The sequence below is a fragment of the Athene noctua genome, chromosome 9 (assembly GCF_965140245.1).
Source record: "Athene noctua chromosome 9, bAthNoc1.hap1.1, whole genome shotgun sequence".
NCBI lineage: Eukaryota > Metazoa > Chordata > Aves > Strigiformes > Strigidae > Athene > Athene noctua.
The window spans coordinates 4,933,976-4,958,263 of NC_134045.1; the positions used below are offsets into that span (position 1 = coordinate 4,933,976).

Consider the following 24,288-nt stretch of genomic DNA (forward strand, 5'->3'; position numbering starts at 1 on the left):
ACTCCATTGCTTGGGTGCTGTGATTTGTGTTTATGGACTGGGATTGCCAGTGTCCTCTTGTGCCTGTCCTCATCCACATCACAATTTAATCTACAGGCCCAGACCCATGCTGCATAACTGCTTGCTATTCCTAGAAACTAAAGGAAAACTAAATCAAATTAAGACAACAACAGTTGCCTCGACAATTTCTGTTGTAACCAAAGAAGCTAAAATCAGCTGAAGCCAAGATGAGTCCAGGGAAGTCCTGAGATCCTTCAGTGTCAGATCAATACAATGCCTATGGTTTATCTCTAGTTACAGCAAAAAGGTCTACTGGGCTGTGGCAGGTCCTCTGACTTTGTTTTTTTTTTCAGTGCTGCAAGACCTAAAAGAAGAGCAGCAAGTGGCTGCACTGGTGTGCTGGAGGAGCAGATGTGCAATGGGGCAGGGAGGTGGTGTAGATAGTTTTCTGCCAGCTGAAACCCAGGTTTGTCACTTCTTATTGGAGCTGCCCACTCCCATCAGAGCTAGTTGCTGTGCCTCCATGTCTTGCTTTTGGTGGGAACTACATAGGGCTTGCTGGGGGCTTAGACCCACACGGCTACTGGCACTTGAAGGCTCGCTGTGTCCCACGGAGCTGCGCTGCGGCTGCAGCTGCCGTCTACCTCCTGCCGCGGGACCTTCTTGTGCAGACGCTGCCTCCAAATCCAGCTGCCGAGCTCACTGGGAGCAAAGGGAGGACTCTGAGGGTGTCCTGGAGGAGTCACCTGCCAGGTAAAACACCACCGGCCCCACCTGCGCAGGAAAAGCAGCTGTGTTACTCTGCCAAAGAGCTGTTTGTGCCTTGAAACAACAATGCCTGCGGCAAGTCGTGCCTTTGGCAAACAGAGCCCTCACCACCCCACTTTATGTGCATGCTGGATCCTTTCCTCAATCTTTTATCCGTAACTGGCAGTAAACTTTTTGCAGAAGAAGCAGAAGTTTCTTCAGGTGAGATGTGAGCACCTCTGGTCTGTGCCATTGCCTCCAGCAGCCAAGGTACCCGACAGCCTTGGGCAATGGCAGTTCCTGCAATAAAAGTTTCCTGTAAGGCTCTGCCCAACCTGAGAAAACACCATTTGGGGAAGGGGCCAGAAAACATCCCAACAAATGCAGCATGTTTTGTTCTGTCTGGATCCAACAGACTATTAATTTTTATTTTATTTCCTTGAAATGGCTTTTACTTCTATTAAATATAAAAAAAGGCTGAAGTTACAGCCTGGGAATTTCACCCAATGTTTTTAAAATGTATCATGTGGAAATCTAGGGGTTTTCACTCTTTAGGAATCAAATCCTAACTGGCAGTGTTGGAATTTCCCACAGCATGGAGAAGCCAGGTTTCCACCAGCCCTGAGGAAACAGAGGAAAAAAGATTCCAGGGGCTGTCTCTCATTTTTTTGTCTTGATCTTATCTTCATCCTTCAGTGGAGGCAGTTGGCAGGGCAAAATTCCAGTGGTATCTGAGATAAAACAGAAAGTAAAGTTGCAGGATGTGACCACTGTGTTGGTACATCTCCTTCAGACCTGGCTTCGAGCTGGTGCTGGGAAGGCCCCAGCCAGTCTGGGTGCTTGCAGATCTGGGGGTCTCATACTCCTGCTCTCAGTACCACCAAGACCCCGATGGCAGAGACCCTGCCGTATATTGAAAGGCAGGGCTGTAGTAACAAGCAGACAGCATGCCCAGGGAACAGGGACCTGCTTGGGGAGGCCACTGGGTCCCTGATCACCCCTCACTTTGGTGATGCAGCCTGGCACGAGCTCACCAGTCTAGCTGATGAATTTGTCATCCTGACTGGTCATTAGGCCAAAAGAGGCTAATGTGGCTATTATAAGATGGCTGCCAAAAAGGAAGGAAATAATTACTTTTGCATTTGGGGTAAATAATGAGCTTAATGTGCATCTGGGAGCTGTGAGTCAGAGGTGGGGAGAGCTCTGTGAGCCTAAGGACAGTAGTGCCTTAGTGCAGGCTGTTTGGCCAAGAGACACATCAGTGGGAGAGGAGGAGAGCTGACTCCTGAAAGTTCCTGCCTGAAGTTGCCAGGGAAGCTGGAGCTGCTCTGTGTGCATCAAGAAAGGATGATGTAAGTGCAGCTGGGGAATTCCAGGAGCAGGCGTCATTCCCTCCCCAGTCCCACTCTTTCCTCCGCCTCCTGTCGTCACCCTGAGACGTGTAGGGGAGCTGAATAAACAGCTGAAAACCGTCTCCAGGCTTCATAATCCTGGAATGAGCTGCAGCAGTTGTGTTGCTCCGGAGGATACAATAAGCAGTCAGGAGGGGGGAAATACTGCCCCTCCTGCAGCCGACCACGGGAACATGAATGCTGTTTCTTTCCGGGTGCTGTTTGTGCTGACGGTCTTGTGCCTGGCAACCCTGGCTGGAGGTGAGCCACAGCTCTGCTTGCCATCCCCTGGGCTCCCCGGGGGAGCAGCCAGGTTCACAGGGGCTGGTGAAGTGTGCATGAGGGGAAGGTGGCACTGGATCAGGCTATGGACATCATCAAGGGACCTGTGTGGGCTATGGGAGGTCTCGTAGCATGCTCAGGCTGGGTTTGGGAAGGGGTGGTGGGAGCCTACGGCAGCAATCCTGGCAGCAGGGAAGTCCAAGCAGCCCCGTAATAGCTTTTGTCACTCTGGAGGGTAGGCGGAGAGAGTGTTGGAGAGACTTTCTGATGATCCATATTAGAAAAGAAGCGTAATGCACTTCTTTTCCTCTTTTTTCATGTCCCCTAGGGACATGCCATGGGGGCAGGAGGCAGCCTGTCCAAGGGTAGATGTCTGTCTGGACAGGGTCCCTATCCTGAGGATGTTAGTGTTCCCATCGCTGTGAGGGGAGAACTTTGTAGAGTTGGGCTGATGGTTGGTCTTGATGATCCCAAGGGTCTTTTACAACCTGAATGATTCTGGGATTCTGAGTCCAGGGCGTGCTGTCAGCTGCAGCTCCAGTGCCTGTGCCGCATGTGTGCAGCATGAACATGTGTGTGTGCACAGGTGGGAAACACTCTCCTGTTTACTGGATAAAGATCTCTGCGTTCTCCAGTGTGGTGCTGAGCAGGGCTGGGGACCAGGAGGAGGTGAGCGCACCTCTACCTGGGCTGGTCTCGGTTTGAGGTGCCTGTAGCACAGATCAGTGATTGCTGCCCAAGGCAGCCATTAAGAAGGGTGTGTTGCCAGGCTGGCAGTCAGCTTCTTGGCAGCACAGGGAAAGCTGGACTTCGCCCAGGACAAAGGGATGATCTATTCCTACCATGGGAAGGGAGAGGGACAAAGAGCCCTCAAGACCTGTGCCGTGCTGCCACCAGACAGGAGAAGTGAGGACAGCAAGAAGGGCAGCTGGGGATGGAGTTCTCCTCACACTGCTGGGCAGGTTCTCCAGGGCTGGCTTGAGTAATGTGAGCAGTGGGAGTGCTGGGCACCTTACCCTGTCCTGGGAACACGCTGCCTAGCTCTGCTTGCCTGTGGCCAAGCATCCATCTCCTCTAAAGTGATGAAATCAGGCTGGGTCTGCAGCAAGAAAGGCTGGTGGTGCTCCCTGGAGAGGCTGAAAAGCAGGTGCCAATGGCTCCCAAGGGCAGTGCCTCCGAGGAGCAGTGATCCTGGGTGGATAAACTCTCAGATCCCACGTGTTCCTGAGGTCCCTTTTGCAAAGGCTCAGATGCAGCTTGGAGGAGCGGGGTTGTGTGCCCCAGGAGGAGGGGAACCACCAGGGCTGGCTTCATGCTCCCTGTGACACTGCTCTCTCCTTGGAAGGGGCTTTCCAAACTCCTCCACACTGGGAAAAAACCACCAGTAGTTCAGCTAATTGCAGACCATTTGCATTGGTGCCAATAACTGGAAAATCAGTTAACAGTTATGAGAAGGACCTTTGGGAGCAGTACCTGAGCACTCCCTGCCACACACCTCCCCGACTGTCCACAAGGACGGATATGGCCCTCTTGTTGCTGGGCCTGTTTTGTGGAACAGTGCTGCTGAAAGTGGAGGACACCAGCAGTATGTCCCTTGGCTAATGATAGTTAATTGGAAAGTAGGTCGCCCTTGAGCAGGTATTCTTGACCTTAAAAAGTGCCACAGAAGACATTCCTGTGTGAACAAAGAGCTTCGCTTTGACGTTACAAAGACCTAAAGGTTAAAATGTGCTTCTGTAGAGGGGCCACAGGAGTGTTTGCTTGGGATTTCTCTGCAACCATGGGTGTTCCCAGAAACTTGATCAAAAGAAGGTGCTTCTGCAGCCAGTGGCTGGATCATTCCCAACTGAACTGCATCAAATTCTCAAAATTCATTTGGGAATCTGAGACAATGTTTTGTAGAGGCTGCTTGATCTAAGCCAGATTCGATCTGCTTTCCTCACAGGGGGCCTCAGATAAATCATGGCTTGTTTTTCTAAGTCTTGCCCCTTTGATTGTCAGAAACAAATTGCCAGGCTGTGTTGCACAACCTCCTCTCACTTGGCGAACGCCTGTTGTTGGAGGCTGCAGGAATGATGGGCCCACAGTGCTGTAACTGGCTTTGCACCTTGAAGGGGTCAGGCAGGGTTTTATTTTTGCACGTTGCAAAATGAAACCCGTGTTTTCCAGTGGAGGTGGAAAATAGATGTTTGGTGAGAAACTGTGCCGTGAAGTTGGGCTGCTGAGGTATCTACTGGAGCAATGTGTTATTCTCCAAAAGGTTCTTTTTCTGCACCCTTCCTCTGAGTTCTAGTGGCATTTGGGGACTGCAGACCAGCAAACAGAGAGGCAGGATGCTCGCCTTCCCACAGGAGGAAGAGGTAGGACTAATCCAGATAAGGAGAGGACAAGCATCCTGCCCCCTGCACCAAGAGCCTTTTGGTGATGGTTGCAGCAGGTCTTTTGGGAACTGTGCTGAGAAGAAGTCTTCTTGTGACCCAAAGGGGAGAGGACCTGCAGGTCCAGGTGCTTGCACAAAGGACCTCCAGCCAGCACTTGAACATCCTATAAGGCAAGCTGCAACAGTGCCCCATGAGCCCTGCAATTTTCACAGTGCTTTTTTTTGCGGTCTTCTGGGTATCTTATCACCATCTTATCTTACGTGGGTGGTACAAACAATCCTGACCCTGACAGGATATGTCTTCATCTCATTTGAGCTTGAGCTCATAGGTCTTGATCTTACTGAGGGATTGGAAACTTCCATGGCAAGATTTGGACTCCGCTCCAGAGAAGGCAAAAAAGAAACTGCCATTTTCTATAGTAGCTAATAAAACGCCAGTGTTTAATATGTTGAAAACTTTATTTCAGGGCAACCCAAAGCACCTCTCAAGTGTTCAACAGAGTGCAACCGTTTTGGTTTTGCATCTCAGAGGGTGGAGCTAGTAGAGAAGCTGGTAAGGAGCTACCGCAGGACGGAACCCAGCTGCCGCAAACAAGCTGTCATGTAAGCACTGCCCCGCTGCCTGCCTCCCTTGCCGGGCTCCCTCCAACAACCTTGAAGCTTTGGCCTGTTCGCAAATGCTTTGGAGCAAGGAGCAGTCTGCAAACAGAGCAAACGCTGGTATTTATTTACTTGAAGGGTGGGTGGGGTTTTTTCCTTGTTTAAAGACCAACAGCCTCCAAGAGAGATCAGGGGCTCATGCACAGAGTGAGACAGCAGCAAAAGATGGGGAAAGGGACTGATGGACTGACTTGTTAGCAGAATGGGGCAGTGGAAGCAAGGCAAGAGCTTGTATGTTTCTGTGAAAGCAGGTTTTTTCTCTGGAGACAGATTCAGACTTGTGAGCTTGTCTGGAGATGAGACAAGCTAAGTTTTTTCCTCAGGATAATTGTTTCAACTACCCTAATGATGAGGCACCAAGACCACTTTGTTGCAGCCCAGGAGGTTGCTCCAAGTGAACCTGCTGGGCTGACCTTGGAAAGTCTCATCTCGGGAAATCAGAGGGTTTCAGCTTCATGTGTGCTTGCCCCGGGCAGGGGGTGCCTGCAGAGCTTCCTGCTCTGCACACTGGAGGAAAACACTGTGTCCAAACAGTAGGGCAATGTTTTCAAATGAGAAAACCTCTTAGGGGAAACCCCTTCACTCATGAGTCACATTCAGCTGCTCCTCACTAAATCAGATCTCAGAAGCACCTGCCCTTCCCAAAACAAATAATCCATCCAGCCTGGTGGTGTTTACTATGGGCTTGAGAGAGTCAGTGATGCTGTCTGCACGCCTTCCCCTTTACACTGATCATCTAAAGCAGTGTTTTCTTCATCCAGTAAGTGATCCCTTTTTATTTTTAGATTTATTACTCTGAAGTCCAGGGAGATTTGTGCAGATCCAGAGGCAGAGTGGGTGAATAAGATTATAGAGAAACTGGACCAGAAGAAGGCTGCAGCCTCCCCACTTCCACATGATGCCACCTCAGCAGTGGCACCAGAAGAGCCTGCTGTTTTTCAGAAACACGTTGGTCTTACAGTAACAGCTCCATCTCAAGCCACTGCTCCAACTAATTTCTTCCAAGGAACTGGCACAACAGTTTTGGAGAGAATACATGTTCCTTCTGCCAGGATGGAGGTGTCCAGCAAGTCCTCACCAGCCATGCAGGACACCACCCAGGTCCCTGCAGGAGTGTCTCCCATGACATGGGAAGTTGCTGCCCACTCTGAAGTCACTCCAGAAGCAAACAGAGATTCCTCAAAATCTCCTGCACCTTCAGCAACTTTTTCAGCAGGCATAGATTCCAGCCAGCCCACCCCATATCCCACGGCTCTTGCGCGTGGCTTTGACAGCACCGTAGGATCTACAGAACCTGCAGGACATACTGCAAATGCTATGGTTGATGTTCAAGACACGACTTCTAGATCAAATTCAGACCCCATGGCCATTACTAAAGGATCAGACCATCCTGTACTTTCTATAAATGAATCCCTAGACCCTACAAGCGCAAGAGCCAAAGCACCAGACACTGCTTCTAGCAGTTTTAGTTCAGATCTCCCCTCCATCCCAGACAGCACAGGGATCACCACAGCCCCATCCACACCAGTTCCACCAGCGACTACTTCAGTTTCTGCGCTAAACTCCACAACCGCCATAGACAAAGGTCCTTTTGTCCATACCAACAAGTTGGTCAGTTCCTTTGCAGATGCTTTTGGTACTAGAACATCTGATTATTCATCGCCTGTAGGAAAGCAAGAGTCTTCAGATACATTAATTTTTTCTAGTCAGGCATTCTCAGGCCAAGCCAGAGTGCAGATGACTACGGAAGGACCAAACGATCTGCCTCTTCCCAGCATGTCAAGATCAACAACACACTTTGTCATCCCAGTTTCTGTGGTAGGTGGTCTGATGGCTTGCAGTGTTACTGCTGCATGGCTATATTTAAAATTTGGAGTCAAACCGGAAGAAATGTCAAGAGAAATGGTAGAGGGCTTGCTCTACCAGAAGAAGGGACACCAAAACAATGTCTATCTAACGGAAGTAATCTGAATGCTTTATAGAATGGACATTTTTGGCCTAAACTATATGTGTGTCGCTGCAGGAAAGCTAAGTTTATGCTAAACTGGTGACCAGTAGGAAGCAAGGCAGGAAATAAAAAGACCAAGAAAACTGATTTTTTTGAAGAGCAGAATGTTCAAAAATATATCTAATTTGTCATTGACCAATGACGGCATTTTGGAAATCAATGAGATGCTTTTTTCTTCCTGCACTGTTACGTACAAAGGCTATCGCTGTTCTGGATCTGCTTGGTGGCTCTTTGCCAGGTGGTGGGCGGAAGTGAATTTCCAAACTGCTCTTGGGAATTTTTCTGTGCTTCATCATGGCCCAGCTGAGAAGCCGCCCACTCACCCATGATGCTGGACTTGGGCTCAGCCACCTTGAGCAATCTTAACACCAAAACCACACAATTTGCACTTAAACTCTGCTGCTTCATTCTTTGCATTTCAGGTTGCTGGTCTGTCAGACCAAGAGCAATGCTGGTGGTCAGCTGGGTGCTGGCTCTCCTTGGGCTGATTGAGTACCCCACTTACTCTTGCTGGAGACACAAGGCATAGTCTGGCTTTTCAGACAGAGATGACAAAAACTATGTCTGATTGGGGGACTGAAGGTCAGTGCTACTGATCTCATGTTCAGAGGAGATGGCAACCCACAACCTCCTTGAAATTAGGCCAACTTGCTCTCCAACAGCTATGGGTACTTCTAGCAGATTTAGTCTGAGACCTGGTTCTTGGCAAATCGAACACAATAAAACCCTTCTGCCAGCTGATGCACCCCGTGTCTGGCTGCATCCAACACCAGAACAGGATAATCTGGATGAGCCTTTGCAAATGGGAGAAATCAAGATGTCACCCTACAGTTTTGCTTTTCCTGTGACAAATTGGAGGGGTTTTGCTGTTCTCTACACGCACAAAACCGAGGAGATACTCTCTTGGAGGAGTTAAATGCAGTGCTGGGTTTAGTCATACAGGAATCACTCCACCACAGCAGACATAACATCCTTCTGATTCCATATTCTCTCTAGAAATAAGCACATTTGTTGATCCACGAAAAAGCACAAAATCCCTGTTCACGGTCCTACACCTCAGCCGCATTTTAGCTTTTCTTTTGTTGTATAGCACTGATCACCAGGCTGTTAAAGCACCATAGAAGTACCAGGCGCTTTTTTTTTTAACCCAAACTGGTTTTTATTTTTACACATCTAGACACTGCTGTATGTAAACTTTATCTTTTATCTGTGGCCAATTCCTGAAAGCCCTTACTGAACATTGCCTCCAGTATGAATTTTGCTGGGGCATGCAGCAAATGATGCACTTCACTATATGATGCTTTGTAGATAGAGATACATGTCAAGGGTCGGATCCTTCTCTAAATAACCTCAGTGGATCAGATCCCAGAGTAAAAATATGCATGTAGAAAAAAGAGAGAAAAACCACATCATAAGCAAGATAACGAAAGCAAAAATGATTGGCCAGCTGTAAAGCAGAGCTAGAGGAAGGCGGCCTATTAGATCCATCAGATCACACCTTCAGGGCATCCATCCAGCCCTGGAGGTGGAGAGGATGGACTGTGATGGTGTTTGTTTTCGGCCATCTTTCCTCCTTTTTGTTGACTTGAGAGAGGGGAGCCAGGGGTTCTTCTCAGGTTTTGCAAGTACAGAATGCCATCAGATTAATTGTAATTAGGAATTTAGGGTGAAACCCCTTCTTGTACAGCAGCACTCCTGTGCAGACCAGCTGTGTAACTCTGTCTGGGGTTGACTTACTGGGAGTGTAAACTGGGGGTGGTAAGTGCCACCTCCCCATCTGCCCCACTTGTTCATGGCTGGGGTTCATGACCTCGCAGTTCATGAGGCAGCGTACTGTGGCATTGTTTTATTTGAAACACTAGAAAAGTTATTTTTGTAGTAAACTTTTGTAGCCATTTGAATGTATGTAATGTCTTGTTCTTGTCTCTACTGAAGCACTGTGGAGTCGAGACTTTCCTGGGAACACTGGAAACCACTGTGCCTAGTCTATTTTCTTGCTGGTCTTGGATGGCTTGTGCATATCCGTGGGAGCTGGGTTGCTCTACAGGCATTACAGGGGAAATGGAGTGGACACTTGTCTGGCTATGGGTGAAGCCCTTGGCTTGGAGTAATGCTGGGGAGATGAATGTGCACCAGGCAAATCTGACCACTTTGAGTCCCACCGCGCTATTTGTAAGGACACTGGTTTCAGCTCCATGGCCAGCTCCCACCATCTTCCAGCTGTGATGGTCACACTGACACTCATCAGGAGGAGCTGCTCTTCCAGCCTGACCCTGTCCTTGTGCTCGCCTTGCTCCCCTCTCCTGTTCCCAGGCTGTTAGCAGGTGGGGCTCTGGCAGCCCTCATGGGGGACAGCTAAAACCCAGGGCAGGGGGGACCCCGCTGTTCCCCCTTGCTTTATGCTGTGCAATGGGCAGTCTGGGAGGTGAATGCTGGTGCAGAAGGACAGAGCCTATGGGTGTCTCCAGCTCCTGGGGCTTAAATGTCATTTGCTGTAGAGTGCAGCAAGTGTTCCAAGTCACTGATTCATTCGTGTATCGAGTATATATGAGTGTGTGCATATGATATATGTTCTGTACCTTTTCTTAGAGTATTAAAGTCCTTATGTTAAAAATTCTTGTCCTCAGGGGATTCATTCCAGGGCTGGGTGACCAAGCCTGGTCCCTGCAGAGGTACAGAGATGAATGCGTGTGATTAAGCACCATGGGGGGAATCCCAGCATCGCTGATAGCAAAACTGGTGCAGCTGGTGTGGCTGGGCTATTGCTCCACCTTTTGACTGTTTAAGGGCTTTGGTCGTGCCAAAAATTTGCCGGGAATATATTTTCTCACGGGCAGTCACATTTCCTATCCTCCTAAGACAATACTGAGAAATCAGCTGGGTTTACAACCAAACAACAACTCACAGAAAACAAATGTTATGCTCCAAGTCTGTTCTGTGAGGGGGCAAGCAGCCAAGGGCTGAGCTAGGACCTCTACCACCCCATCTAGGGCTTGGGCTGCCCTTGTGTGCTCCTCTCTAGTGTTGGAGAGGGGAGGTGGGAAAGGCAATGCAATACGAGAGTCAGTGCCCAGGGACTTGCCTGGAGTGGGGAGCTGAAAAGAACAAGAGGGTGAGGAACGAGCATCTCCCCTGCATCCAGGAGCCCTCATCCTGGCCGTGTCCCAGCCCCGTGCTGTGCAGCCACCTTGCCCCATACTCCAGCACCACTGGCATGCTGGGAAGATGGTGAAGTCTGTGAAAATTTTCTCCAGATTAATCATCAGGCTAGAAAGGTCATTTGGGGTATAAGAAGTTATGTGGAAAGAAAAACACTTTTTTTTCTCCTCGCTGTTATGGGGAGAGGGTGGGCAACGGAGGGGGAGGCTGTGTAAACAAGTCAGCCCGGACAGTGATGAATCATTTCCGACATGCAGGTGCTGGCGTGGGGCCATTCGGGGCTGGGGCCATTCGGGGCTGCAGCTCCGGAGCACTGAGGGAGCTTTTGGACACCCAGTCCCTTGGCTGGCTGGTGGCACACACTTTCTGGCTTTGCTGCTGCTCCCTGGCTTCTCTATGTCTGACGGTGCAGGGAAAGACCTTGTGCAAAGATTGTCCAACCGTGCACCTTCCTGTGCTCCTCCTGGAGGTTCATGGGCTGCCTCAGGTGTAGAATTTGGCCCAGGTGATAGCTAATGCCAAGTCTGTCATGCTGAGGTGGGCCAAGGTGTGACTTCTGCACCTCGTGTGCAAGACATGCTTCTACCTCGAGGTTTCCCCCCAACCCACAGGAGATGGGGGCCCAATGGTCATGGTGTGCCCCTTCCTGACCTACATCTTTGGTTTCCAACCTCACATCAGTGCAAACCCTCTCCATCATTTTGTCAGACAGTTGCTTTAATTGACCTCAAGATGGAGTCCCTACAAAGAGACTCTCCTGTTAAGAGAACAAAGAGTCACTGGAAGTCCACGCAGGCTCACCCCCATGCCTACACAGCCCCACAGAATCCATCAGATGGCATGGTGGCAGCCCTTGAGGGCACTAATTGGCCTTAATCACCCTGACCAGCCTTATCTGTGGATGGACTCACCCCCACACCCCCCCACCCTCTGCCCAAAGCCCAGAAGCCCCATTTAAGCTCAGGCTTGAGCCTCTAATGTGTTGTAAGAGTGCTGGTGTTATGTCCTGGCTCTGGCCTTGTCTCTAGCATAGACCTTGGACTTGTGCTGTCAGTGTCTTGTTTCCTGGCTGGCTGGACCCTTTGGTGATGTAGCCCTGTCTCTCTCCTCATTTCCTGCTGCTGACTGGGAGCCCCTTAACCCTCTCAAACGGGTGCTGGACCTAGTTCCTTATGTTGGTGTGTCTGGGAGGGTGTATCTACCCTTGGCTCCAGGCTTGTTCCCTCTCGCTGGCCCCTGCAGCCTGGCCCTGGCAGTGAGACACCTCTGCTGTTGTTTTCTCCAAGCCCTGACTTCTCTCCAGAGTGATGCATGAGGAGCACAGTTATTCCTGTGAAGCAGACACCCCGCAGTCTCCAGCCTCTCTGGTTTGGGACTGGGATTGTGACTTATGAAATGTCTGTCCCTGCTCAGTGTGGTGGTTTTTCTATGAAATGTTGCGTAAGCACTCTTATGCTTAGGGCAGCCTCTGGTCAAGCTGACATACCACCACCTTCATAATGCTGGTTTAGCAGAATGCCGGCTGTCCCCTTAGCTGCTTTGGCTCTCTGGTTGCACAACTGTGGTTCTGCTGTGTGGCTGTGGTTTTTCCATGCTTTGTGTTTGCTTAATCTTCACTTTTATGAGGATCATGTCCCTGTTCACATCACTGCAAGGGCTGCTCTTGTAGCTGAAGTCCTCCTTGGGTAAACATGGAGGTTGTCACCATTCTCCAGGGTCACACCTCGTCACGGAGAATCTTGGGTGACAGACCAAGCTTCATTTCTGAAGCACCCTTGAATTCTGCCAGTTGAGCTACAAGGTCACAAAGCAAATAATTTAAAATAATAATAGAAAGAAGTGAGAGGAGCCCTCTAAGGAAGTATGTGATGTCAGCTTGCCAACTCAGACCATGGTTGGCACAGTGTTATTACAATATCTAGGGACCTTAATCACATTCTTTCAACTGAATTTATTATTCTGATTGCTGGGGTTTATTCTAATCAAAAACTAAGGAACAAATAAATTCCTAACTTCTTCTACTGCCTCCTTGGAATTATCAGGACTAATTCTGTTCAGAATAATGTCACTAAAAATTAGGCTGAACTTGCTTCCATGTCCTATTCTTTTTCTGTTATCAGAGCTTTGCTTTAAAAGCTGAGCTGAAGCAGTTCTCCACTGCTGTCTTTAACTCTAGGAGCTCAAAAAAAGGTCAGGGTTGAAAAAAAGAGGCTGGAGTCCTCACCAAGCATCATTTCCCCTGATTGCTACCTGACATAGAAGCCTCTCCCACGCAGTGTCCCTTGGGAGCAGCAGCTCCTCCTGACACCCCCAGATCCATCTTTCACTTAAGCTTGAAGCAGTTGATCAACCTCACAGGAGAAAAATGGAAAAATGTCTCCTTTGCAGTGCATTTGAGAAAACTGGCATCACATACTTTTTTTTCCTCTTCCTTAGAGAAGTGGCTACTTCCAGTTTCTGGTCCAGGCACATCCACCCCTGCCTCTCTGCTTGGCTGTCGTGGTGAGAGTTCTCTGCCCGGCTGCAGTGAGTTTCTGCCCCATCCCCTGCGCCAGTGGGTGAGCTTGCCCAGTGACTCAGTGAAGATGATCCCCTGGGGAAGGGCTCCTGGATATATCCTTCCTGCAGCCTCCGTGTCTCGTGATGCTGGGCAGGACTTACCGCGCAGGATCTGGCTTGGATCACCAGCTTCCAGTAGTTGGTGGTCCCCAGTGTCCAGCTGTAGGAAGCAGTCTTTGGAAGAGACTCTCATTTTCCTCTTTTTAAAGTGTCTTTCCAGGCTGTAGGACCTGGCAGGGTTGTACGTGGAGTCACAGGGTGAGCGCTGGCTCCAGGAAGGAACGAGAGCATCGCCTTTGGTTTGTGTTGTACCCTGAGTCAACCAGAGCTTCAAAATGGAGCTGGGCAGACCCTTGAGTGAGCACCCCAAAGAAATGCAGAGGGGCTTTACACTCAGAAAGCTAAAGTCTTAATAGAAGAAAAACTAGAATGTTACATATTGTGAATGGAGAAGACTCAGTGACTGGGTATCCCAGAAGATAATAGGGAACAGCTTATTCCTACCCTCCCATCGCCTCCTTGGGGACAGGTTTTGGTGAAGCCCAGGTGATGCTCAGCCACCTCTCTCCCGCCTTGGCAGCCCAGCTGCTTTTGCAGTGCAGAGCCTGTGTTTTCCTGAGCACTGTGATGACCATGTGATTGTGTTTTCCAGCACAGCTGGGTATGCTCAGTTATCTGCTGAGACCCCATTTCCAAGCATGGGGGCTTGTTCTGCCCAGCTCCTTCCTCCCCACACTGGCACCATTTCTAGCAAAGGCGGCACCTGAGGTGTCCTGCAAGCTTCCCTCCTCCTCCTCTTGCAGAATCAAGAAGATGCTGTTTATTTTTTTATGTAAACAAGCAAATTCTCCAGAGCCCATTCAAATGAAAAGGGAACTTGGGCCAGTAGTGGGGCTTTCCAGCACTCATCAGTTAATGACTGCACATTAGCATTTCCCTTCCCAAAAAGTAAAAGAATAAACATCAAAAGGTCTCCAGGGAGTCGTGAATCCTTTTGCTGTAATAGCAATGGCTTGAAAACCTGAGAAAGGGGAAGCAGAGCATCCCAGGCCACATCTTCTGCCAGATAAGCAAGAACAATGCTGCAGAAGCAGGCCCTCACTAGTAGTTTTACTTCTCAAGGCCCTCTCCATCCAGAGCAGTCTCTCCCCTGACCCTGGCTGCTGGGTGCCCCTGTACTTGTTCAGCCACCAGCACTGTGTGCTGCCCTGGCCACCCACTCGAAGCATCCCCCCCAGCTGAGAAGTGGTCAGCTGAAGCCCCGGGCCATGGGGAGACATGCCATGGGCTTGCAGCAAGACCATGATCATGCATCCCCAAAATCCTTCTGCACTGATCAGGGCCCAGCCCTGGGATGGTGGCGTTGCCCCAGGCATGGTCAGGGCAGGCTGTGCGCTCCCTTGGTCCCTGTGTTCCCCCAGCTTGAGGACATCTGCCATGGCTGTGGCATCATCATGCCACCTGTGCTTGGTGGCCCTGCTCCTGCACACACCACAGGCAAGACAAAAATGCATCGTGAGCAACAATATGGCCCAAGTCCCCAGCTCAGTAGTGCCAATTCGGCTGCAGCTCACAGAGCGTTGTGGTCTCCAGAAGGCTGCCTGATGGGACAGTCTCCATGGGATGGGAGGCTACTTTAGTCCCAGCAACCATGGCCCAGGTGTGGGGAGAGGTTCCTGGAGAGGCACACGAGTCTGCCAGAAGGGGTCCTGGGGCAGAGGTGCGGAGGTGGCTGAGAAGGGAAGGGAGCACCCGCAAAACTGTGGTAGAAAGGAAAGCTGCTTTCAGGGATCAGCAGGAAGGTAGAAGATGTTTATCACAGCCCAGGGAAAACACTGAATCACTGGGTTGAACACATGCAGGAAGGAATGGCACTGTCCTTAGGGGTTGTGGGACCTGTTTATAAAGGCTTTATTTGTAGTCATCTGGTGGCTACACAGCATGAGTGGCCTCATGCCAGGTCCTCCTGGGCCAAGTCATGCTTTGAGACAAAGGGACTTCATCTCTCCACAAGAGCTGAGGCAAAGCACAGCAGCTACAGGGCTCTGAGTATGTATTTTAATAATTTCTACTAGGTTGGGGAGAGCCTTGGCATACCCCACTTGGGGTCCTTGAGCCTTCATCAGCAGGAGATGTGTCTCCTACTGCAGCTGAGGTGGAGGAGACCTCGACATGACCAGATCAGTTCTCACCATTGGGTAGTTTTCTCCCAAGTTTCTGTGATTCTGTGATTCTGTGAAGTTTTTTAAAAGGCAAACTTAGGGATGACACAGTCCCAGGCATAATGGCCTTCTGTGAAGGGGGAGAGGGTGGCTTGGGGGTGCCAATGTGAAGAAGGGCTTGAGGTGTCCCCTTGGGCAGTTCACAGTGAATGAGGGGGGACTGTGGTGCTCCAGGGATCTGCATGGGACCCTGCTGCTCTGTGCATCAACTTACAGCCTGGAAAAAAAAAAAGGGGAATGGGGAAACAAGCTTCAAAGCAGGGACTATGCATGACTGACAAGGACCTGCAGAAGGGTCTGGTGGTCTGTGCAGCCGGATGAGGAAGGGAGAGTTGAGCATTGTGGGGAGAAGCTGTCCCCAGGTTAGCACAGAGAGGCTGATCCCCTTTCTGCAGGTCCCTGCAGGGTCTGGGAGACTTCGAGGCTGCAAAGGGGAGGAGATGTTGGAACACCACCCAAGAACTTTGAACACCAACTTTTCCTTCCACCTCCATCAGCCTAGTTCAGCCTCCTGCCCTGCCCTGAAGCCAAGGGACTAAGCCAGTCTCATCTGGAGGGGAGGGCTTGGCTGCACGCCCTTCTCTTTTCACCCCACACTTCCCAGCTATAAACATGGATTTTTGGTGGAAAACTTGTTTTTATCTCCATAGAAACAGCATGGAATGTGATGCAGTTTCTGGCAGTATTTGACGTCTTGCAGCTTTTGAGCCGCAGAGGTCTGGTGGCAGCAGAGGTCACTGTGTTTCTGCTTCATGCTTCCGGGGGAGTTCAGGAGACATCCAACCATCTCCAGCATGTTTATGTTGGCTCTGGGGCTGAAATGCCATGGAAACCCAGGCTTTGCCTTTCCTATCACCATGAATCCCCTCTCCATGGGTTTGGGAGCCCTTGTGTTTATGTCTCTGCGGAGGAGACTTTCATTTCCCTCATGGACCCTGTGGCTTTCCCTCAAACCCATCTCAGTGAAAGCAGAAGTTGCTGAAGTCTGTTCAGTCTTTCTAGGTATTGTCTGGGTCAGTAACTCTGAAGATCCCACACAGCATGGAAATCCCCTCAGCCAGGGCTTTTGCTTGAATTTGGTCGAAATTCTTTGGAAAAGGGTTAATGTGGGGAGGGGATGGAGAGGAGAAATCGCAGCACCTCCTTGCCTGAGCTCATGGTTGAGCTTCTCTGAAGAGGCAGAACAGTGACCTGCGAGGAACAGCCCTCACACAGCCACGATGTGTGGTGCAAGGATGGTCCTGGTGCTCATGATGTTACTCTCCCCATGCTGTGATGCTGGTAAGGCACCTCACGGGCCACCGTTGTGGATCAGAACTCAGGGTCATCCCGTTGGGGAGATCAGGCAAGAAACCTCGGTGTGGAGTGTGGATGGTGCTGCTGGCAGGAGGAGCAACCCCCTGGCTGGGGCATGGCTACACATCCCAGGAGGCAGGGAAGGATGGAGACTGCTCCTGGGGTAAAGCTGGCTGCAGGTCTGTTGGTGCTGAACAGTAACCTGGAGCATCCTCCTGCCCCGGGAAGGAAGGACAGCACCTGGGGCTCTCAGGGCAGAATCTGCACAACTCGGGGGATGTTGTGTGCATCAGCCGTGTCATGGAGGAAGGTCCTTCAGACTGCTTTCCAAAGCCAGTGTTTAATGTCTCTCTTTGTCTTCTCCACCCCTTTACTCACAGCTCAAGTACTGCTACAAGTTACATAAAATTATCTCTCTGGCTGGCTAACCTGAAGGCTAATCCCTGATTAGAGAGAGAACCCCCCTCTCCTTCCCGGCTGCCCCTCCTTCCTACACTGAGCATGACATTACATTCCACTGGCTAACTTGGGTTGGTGCTCTGGCTGTGCCCCCTCCCAGCTTCTTGTACACCTGTGCATGGATGGGATGGGGGGGTGGAGAGACCTCGACCTCTTAACAACAACCGTAACCATCGGTGCGTTATCAATCAGCGTTCTTCTCACACCCCATCCCACACTGAATCCAAAACACAGCACTGTTCTAGCTGCTAAGAAGAAAAATTAACTCTATCTCAGCTGAAATCAGGACAGGCCTGCAGAGGTCCCTGATGCTGAGGGATGGCCCTGACTCCCCAGAGCCCTGCACCACATTAACCAGTTGGGCACCAGCTCCCCATCAGCACCTACCCATTGAGCACAGCCACAAAATAAAGGTTTACTTTATGTGGTATTGGAGAGTGGTGTCCTTCCTTCTCCCATCTCTAAGAACTGTGCTGCTGCTGGCTGTTCAAGGCATGGAGCTGCCCAAGGGGCTGGGGGCTCTTCCTACCACCTCCCACAACCTCATGGGTCTCACTGGGGCAGGCAGGGAGGGGGACAGAAGGGTGCTGCATGGACGCTCTAGGCATTTGGGTACTCTCTTCAAGGGGACCCAAAAGGGGCTGAAGACTCCTCTGAGGGCTTTTAGGTGCACAACTGCCATTGGTTTGGGGCTTAGAGCTTTCAGCTTGTCCCTTGCATTGCCCCATGTATACCATGAGCACAGCCTGGCTGCCACCTCTTCCCCGGGGCTTTAGTACGTCTCTGAGCTGTGCTGCAGAGGAAGGATTTCTCTGCAGAGCTCCCTGGGCAGGTAGCACGGACAGGGGATGCTGAAGCAGACAAGGGAATAACACACATACAGCCATGGACATCCCCTCCATGACAGGGCCACAGGGAGCTCACCAGTGATCCCTGACAGGGTTTTGGAATGGGGAGGAGAAGTGGAACGGAAAAAGTGAGAAAACTTGTGGGTTGAGATAGTTTAATAGGTAAAGCAAAAGCTGCGCACACAAGCAAAGCAAAATAAGGGGGGAAGGTGCTCATCCATTGCCAGCAGAACATGGCTCCACCCTGTGTAATGGTGACTTGGGAAGACAAATGCTATAACTTCAAACATCCTCCCATTTCCTCCTTCTTTCCCCAGGACAGTTTAATAAGGAGGAAAAAAAAAAAAAGAAAACCAACCAACCAAAAAATGAAAATGAACCAAAAAGCCCCACCAAGTCATGCAAAAGCCATCACTCACCACCAGACAGATGGTGCCCAGCGAGACCCCAAGCAACAGCCACCCTGGCAGCCCTGCTGCTGGTGCTTCCAGCTCCTGGGAACAGGATTTTGGCTGCAGAACCTCCAGGGGTGTTTTCACAGCAGAGACAAAAACCCATCCGGAGCTGAGGGATGACCCTGACACGCTGCGGTTCTGGGAACCAGAGGTCTCACGGGAACCAGGAGGCAGGTGGAGATCTCTGGGGTGCGCCAGGAGGTGCTGCAGCTTGAGGAACCTTTTAAAGCTGTTTCCTTCCCTCTTCAGGAGCCTTCAGAGGATGGAGACACCCTGTTTGCTTGGTCTGGGTGCCCTCTCCTGACAGCTGTGGCATGGATGCAGCACAGACCCCAGGGCTCTGGCTGGCTGGAGAGGTGCAACCCAGCACGATGCAGGGGATGAGCAGAGCGTGCCTGGGAGCCCAGAGCAGAGTGAGGAGGAGCATCTCCTCACCTGGAGGAGCCATCACAGGGGTCAAGCAGGGCCTCACCTCTATCCTGGTCCTTCATCCACCTTCCTCAGCGTTGGCTCCTGGCAGAGACTTGTCGGCACAGAACAAGCATCACTGTGACCTCAGCCCCATTTGAGCCCATCCAATGGCCTCTTGCCCCATCCCATGTACATGTGAGTCCCACCAGCCCCTGCCCCATGGTGTATGTGGGTCCCCACCAGCTCCCTGGGAAGGTCTGGCCCAGACCACCTTTCCTACCCAGTGGCATGTGCTGGCCGTGCTGTGCCAGCAGTGCAGGGCAGTCTGGGCCACCAGGAGCTGAAGGAAGCTGGGGCTGAGGAATAGGAGGCAGCTAGTGCCCCTGAGCAGGGGGAGCCAGCTGTGGGCATCCAGCATGGTGGGGTGGGGGCCAGGGGCTTGGGCCATCCTTTGGAGCTGCTTTCTCTGACCAGCACAATCCTCTGTGACTGCTGTCACCTGGGATGGGGACAGGACTGGGGCTGCGAGGCCACTGCCAGTGCTGCAACGGCATCAGGACCCCCCGGCAAGCGGGTCCTGCACAGCTGTCAGGAGAGGGCACCAAGACCAAGCAAACTGGGCGTCTCCATGGTCTGAAGGCTCCTGAAGAGCAAAGGCAAGAGTTAAAAAGCCTTCATCAAGCTGCAGCACCTCCTGGTGCACCCCAGACATCTCCACCTGCCTCTTGGTGCCCGTGAGACCTCTGGGTCCCACACCCAGACACCCACCTCTGATGGTCCAAACAGGGTCCATGGAACCCAAGAACAGACACAGGAGGGACACTTGGAACTCCAGGGCAGCCTTTATACCTGTATATTAAAAGTTGGTTTTCTTCTGCTTTAATTTTTTTTTCTCTCCCATGCATTTGCATTACATCAGCTTTATCCCCTGCTGAGTAATTGCCCACTGCTTAAACACACAATGTTACCACAACCAATAATTAATTGAACAGACATGTAGGTTACTATTATAGCCATTAGCACTAAACATATAGATTTGAACAACATCTTAAGTACATTTCCAAACCATCCGCCAATATCTGGTGTCCAATCCCACGCATCAAAAGGGCGTGGGGTTTTTTTTTGTCTTCATTTTATGAAAAACCTTTAGGTGGCTTTGGATTGTCACTACACAGGTGGCTACTTGCCTAACAGGCAAATCTGGGGGATGTTCTGGAGCTCCACACCTGGAGAAGAGGCTATGCCACTGGTGGGGATGGCCTGGGAGGTCTCTGGGAGCACCCCAGGCACAGCAGGTTGGAAGGGGCTGGAGAAGATTAAAGCCAAGTCCAAAGGTCCACTGCAGGGACAGGGACACGGAGGAAAGCCCAGTCCTCCAGAGAGCCTCATGGAGCCTCTCCAGGCCTCCAAATACCTGACATGCACTGATTTCCTTTATGAAGAGCAGATAGTGGAGACATCTAATGCTTTTGATGGGACTGAGAACAGGATTAATTAGCTAAGGGGAAGGAGGAGGCATGTATTAACACATCTGATGGGACTGGGGACAGGCTTAATTAGCTAGGACAAGGACTGTGTGCCTCGGACAAGCCTGAAGAGGAAGCTCAGAACTTGGCAAATGAGGTTTCTGTGTGAGATGTTGGCTGGAAAAAGCCATTAGCTCAGTTATCCCTTAACTACAGCCCTTCACTTTTAACCAGTGTCCAGGAGGTGGCTTGTGAGACTTGAGGATCTGTACATCGCGGACAGGTAGGAGCTGCAAAAGGAAAGGTGGGAGAGCCAGGGAGGATGCAGAGACTGTAGAAGGGGGCTCAGCGGCTGTGTATTGGGTGTCTTCCTGCAGAACCCTCTTCTGGAGAAAGTGGCATTAGAAACCAGCAGTATCGTGCCCACCTCTCCGCATGATCACCAGACCTGAAGTCCTACAGAACACATCTTCCAAACCAGAGTTGTCAGCACATTTAATTTGTTTCCTTCTCCTTTCTTCTTCCAGACAAGTCGTGCAAACATGAGATAATCTTCAGAAAAGTCCATTTCAACCTTTCTTTTCCTCCAAGCCCTGACTTGCCTCATTTCCAAGCCACAGCCAGGTCCCTTCCCATGCTCCTACTCACCTTCATGCCACATGGGTTCCCACCAGGTCCTCACCCCCTTCTTGCACACAGACCACAGCTGCATCCCGCCTTCTGGGGAGCAGACCTCTGCATGGAAGTTGGGCTGATGTTCACCAGTGCTCCATGGTGCTGCTGTTGTGGTCTGTGCCACCTGCCCTTCCTGCACTCAGGTTCCTCTCTGGGGCCTGGGCTGACTCTCTGGGGGTTGTGGTAGGGTTTGTCCCATCTCCCTGCAGAAATGACCTGACGACCACAAGCCCTCATCCCTCTGACCTGACCTTCTTATTTAGATCCCATCACCAGTGTGGGAGGCAGAGGCAGTGTTTGGAAAGATTTGGGAACAGCCTGACTCTCCTCAGACACTCTGTGACTGTTGCCTCATTTCTTCCCTTTCTATAAAATCTCCTGAACACATCAAAATAATTTCTGCTACCTCCTGCTCTGGGGTCTCTCATAGTTCAGTCCAGAGTGGCTTTTTCTGCCTGACATCCCATCCCATCCCATCCCATCCCATCCCATCCCATCCCATCCCATCCCATCCCATCCCATCCCATCCCATCCCATCCCATCCCATGTGCTTCACTGCCAAACCCAGTGCCCTCGATAAGGCCAGGGTGGTTGCCAATGCTGGTTTGGAGGGGACTCATTAGTCACTTGCCTTTGATGACTTAGTCAAACCACCTAAACCTGTCAATGACCTTTTACTGCTCAGATTTTGGTTGTGTCTCCTGTTAGAAATAAACATGCAAGCATTAGAGGATGTCTTGCCTTCACAGAAAGTTGGTTTTAATCTGATTTCCTGGGTAAATTTCAGTTCCTCCAACACCTCCTTGGAAGTCCCTTGCAGCCTTTTCTGCAGAAAGCAGAAGTGGCTGCCCAGCTCCTTGGCCTCTTCGCCACTGGATGTGACCCCAAAATAAACAGTGACAGAAATCCCCTTGTCCCTGGGAAGAGACTTCTTAGAACATGTCCGCAATCTTTGGAAAAGTGGTTAAAGTGGGTGACATGCAGAGTATAAATTGTGGTGCAGCAAGAGCCAAAGCCACAGACACCGGCAAAGGCAGCACAAAGCGGGACAGAGGAAGAGCCCTCACACATCCACCATGCTTGCTGCAAGGACGGTCCTGCTGCTTGTGCTGCTCCTCACCTCCCTGTACCCCGCCACAGGTAAGGCACCTCGTGGGCCACCACTGGGGTCAGGGCACAGGTTCCTCACTGGGGATTCCCGTTGGGGAGGTCAGGCAAGAGACCCCAGCAGGCAGCAAGGACGGTGCTGCTGGCAGGAGGAGAAACCCCCTGGCCGGGGCAGGGCAGCATGTCGTGGAGTGCAGGGAGGATGGAGAGGGTGCTGGGTGGCCTCAGCAAAGGCAGCCCAGGGGAGATGCTGCGGGAACTTGGAGGAGACTCTGGCAGCATTTCCCCAGGTCTCAGCTGGGTGAGCAAGTGGTTGGAAGAGTAGGGGGGATCATGTGCAGCTGAAATCCCCAGAACACCGTCCTCATACCGAGCACCCTGACCGCACTGTGCACTTTGGCAGCTGCAGCAATGTGGGCTGCGGGGTCCCACGCTGTTCCCCTCCCCACCGTTGTCCTCGTTTCCCAGTCCTGTGCCTGCTGCCATGAAGGGAAACAAATCCCTGCCATGGGATGGGGTGGGAGCTGCTGAGAAGCTCCATGGCCTCCAACCTGTGTCCTGGGGTGTCATTGTCCGGTGGTACAATTAGTTGCAAAATGCTGCCAAGGGTGCTCAGTCTCTCTCTTCTTTTCCAGCCCACTTCTCACCCACTGAATGCTGCTTTAAGCATGTGCAGAAACCCATCCGAAACATAGAGAGTTTCTACCACACGCCCAGAGACTGCTCCATGCCTGCAGTTGTGTGAGTATCTGGGGGGTTTGTCTCCTACTCCTGGCACACTGTCACAGGTGGGAGCTACAGCAGCTCCCCTGTCCTGTCCCACCAGCAGACAGCCCAGTCCCAGCTGGTAGTGTGTGCCTGGGGGGGGGGCTGTGGGAGGAAAGTAGCTCTATAGGGTGGGCAGAGGGGAAAAAACCTAGGTTTTGGTGCTTTCTGCTAACACCAGTGGTCTGGAATGATTCCAAAATGCACTATCAACCCAAGGAGGGCACAGGCTGCTGGAGATGGCTCCAAGCCTCGATTCAGGATGGGGCACAGGGAGGGGAGAAGTGGCGTATGGGGAGGGAACAACTCACAGTTCACATTTTCACTCTCTTTCCTCACTTTCTTGCTGCAGGTTTGTGACTGCCAGCGGTGCTGAGATCTGTGCTGACCCCCAGAAATCCTGGGTGAAGAGAGTCGTGAAAAGAATTCAGAAGAAAAAATGAAATCCTCCTTCTGCTGTCCACCATCCAACTCACCCATCCAGCCTGCCCACCACTGGAGGGAGGAGATGGTGCTCAGGGAGCCTCTCCCAAGGCTCCCAAGGTGATGGGTGCTGTCACTGCAGGCTGAGCCAGGCGTGCCCTGGCAGGAGCGGGTGTCACAGCAGCATGGACCAGCTGGCTGCCACATCCCTCCCACTGCCACTGCCCTCCAAGGATGTGCCCAGTAGAGCAAGTATTTGTAATAAAGACTCATTACCACAAATTGCTCTTTGAGTTTTTCCTGATCCTTCAGCCCAAGGAGTGGATCCTACAAGCCCAGGGCACAGTGCAACTGAAAAACCCCTTGGCCTCAGGCATGTGTTTCTCCAGGCTTGGAGCAAGCTGTGCCTGGTCACGGCATGCTTCACTGGGTATGTGATCGTTGGGGCTGGCTCTCAGCCCTGAGGTGAGGTTACCCTTACCCCTAGGTAAGGCTGGGGAGGGGTGGGAGCAGCACAGGACCCCAGCTCTTAACAACAGGCCCATTGACCATCCTTTTGTGTCAGGGGTGCAAAGTGTACATGGGAAAACCTCAGAAAGGTGAAGGCAAGAAATGTGGTGTGTGCCATGAACTGATCCTCAACCCAAAGCCTCATCAGTGTTTCACACTCAGGATTCGAAATCAGGGCAGGGCTGTATTTTCTAGAATATTGAATGTAAGCAGGGGACAGGAAAAAAGATCCTGAATGGCATTTCTGCCCACAAATCATAAGCACTGGTGAAAAATTAAAGCTGAAGTAGAATCAGATTCTGGGGAACAAACGTCTTATGGGTTGCGCTCAGCTGTTAGACACAAAGTTTCCAGGTTACACCGTCACAGCACGTAACAGTGAAGGCTGGGATGGTCATGCTGCCTCTGAAGGAAAAAAGTGATGTGTAAGGAGCTGTGCAAGGTAGTAAGCTTGTGGACAGACAC

At 51.2% G+C, this 24,288-nt stretch overlaps 2 protein-coding genes across 2 annotated transcripts; both read left to right on the forward strand.

The window, feature by feature from the left end:
• Positions 1 to 2,248: 2,248 nt before the first annotated feature.
• LOC141963882 (uncharacterized) lies at positions 2,249 to 10,076 on the forward strand. Its single transcript, XM_074913594.1, has 3 exons — positions 2,249 to 2,399; positions 5,268 to 5,403; positions 6,246 to 10,076. The coding sequence occupies exons 1-3, from the start codon at positions 2,333 to 2,335 to the stop codon at positions 7,429 to 7,431; spliced, it is 1,389 nt and encodes a 462-aa protein (XP_074769695.1). The 5' UTR covers positions 2,249 to 2,332; the 3' UTR covers positions 7,432 to 10,076.
• Positions 10,077 to 22,050: 11,974 nt separating this feature from the next.
• LOC141963961 (C-C motif chemokine 5-like) lies at positions 22,051 to 23,380 on the forward strand. Its single transcript, XM_074913712.1, has 3 exons — positions 22,051 to 22,158; positions 22,761 to 22,866; positions 23,243 to 23,380. Exons 1-3 carry the CDS (start codon positions 22,095 to 22,097, stop codon positions 23,331 to 23,333), a joined length of 261 nt encoding a protein of 86 aa, XP_074769813.1. The 5' UTR covers positions 22,051 to 22,094; the 3' UTR covers positions 23,334 to 23,380.
• Positions 23,381 to 24,288: the final 908 nt, after the last annotated feature.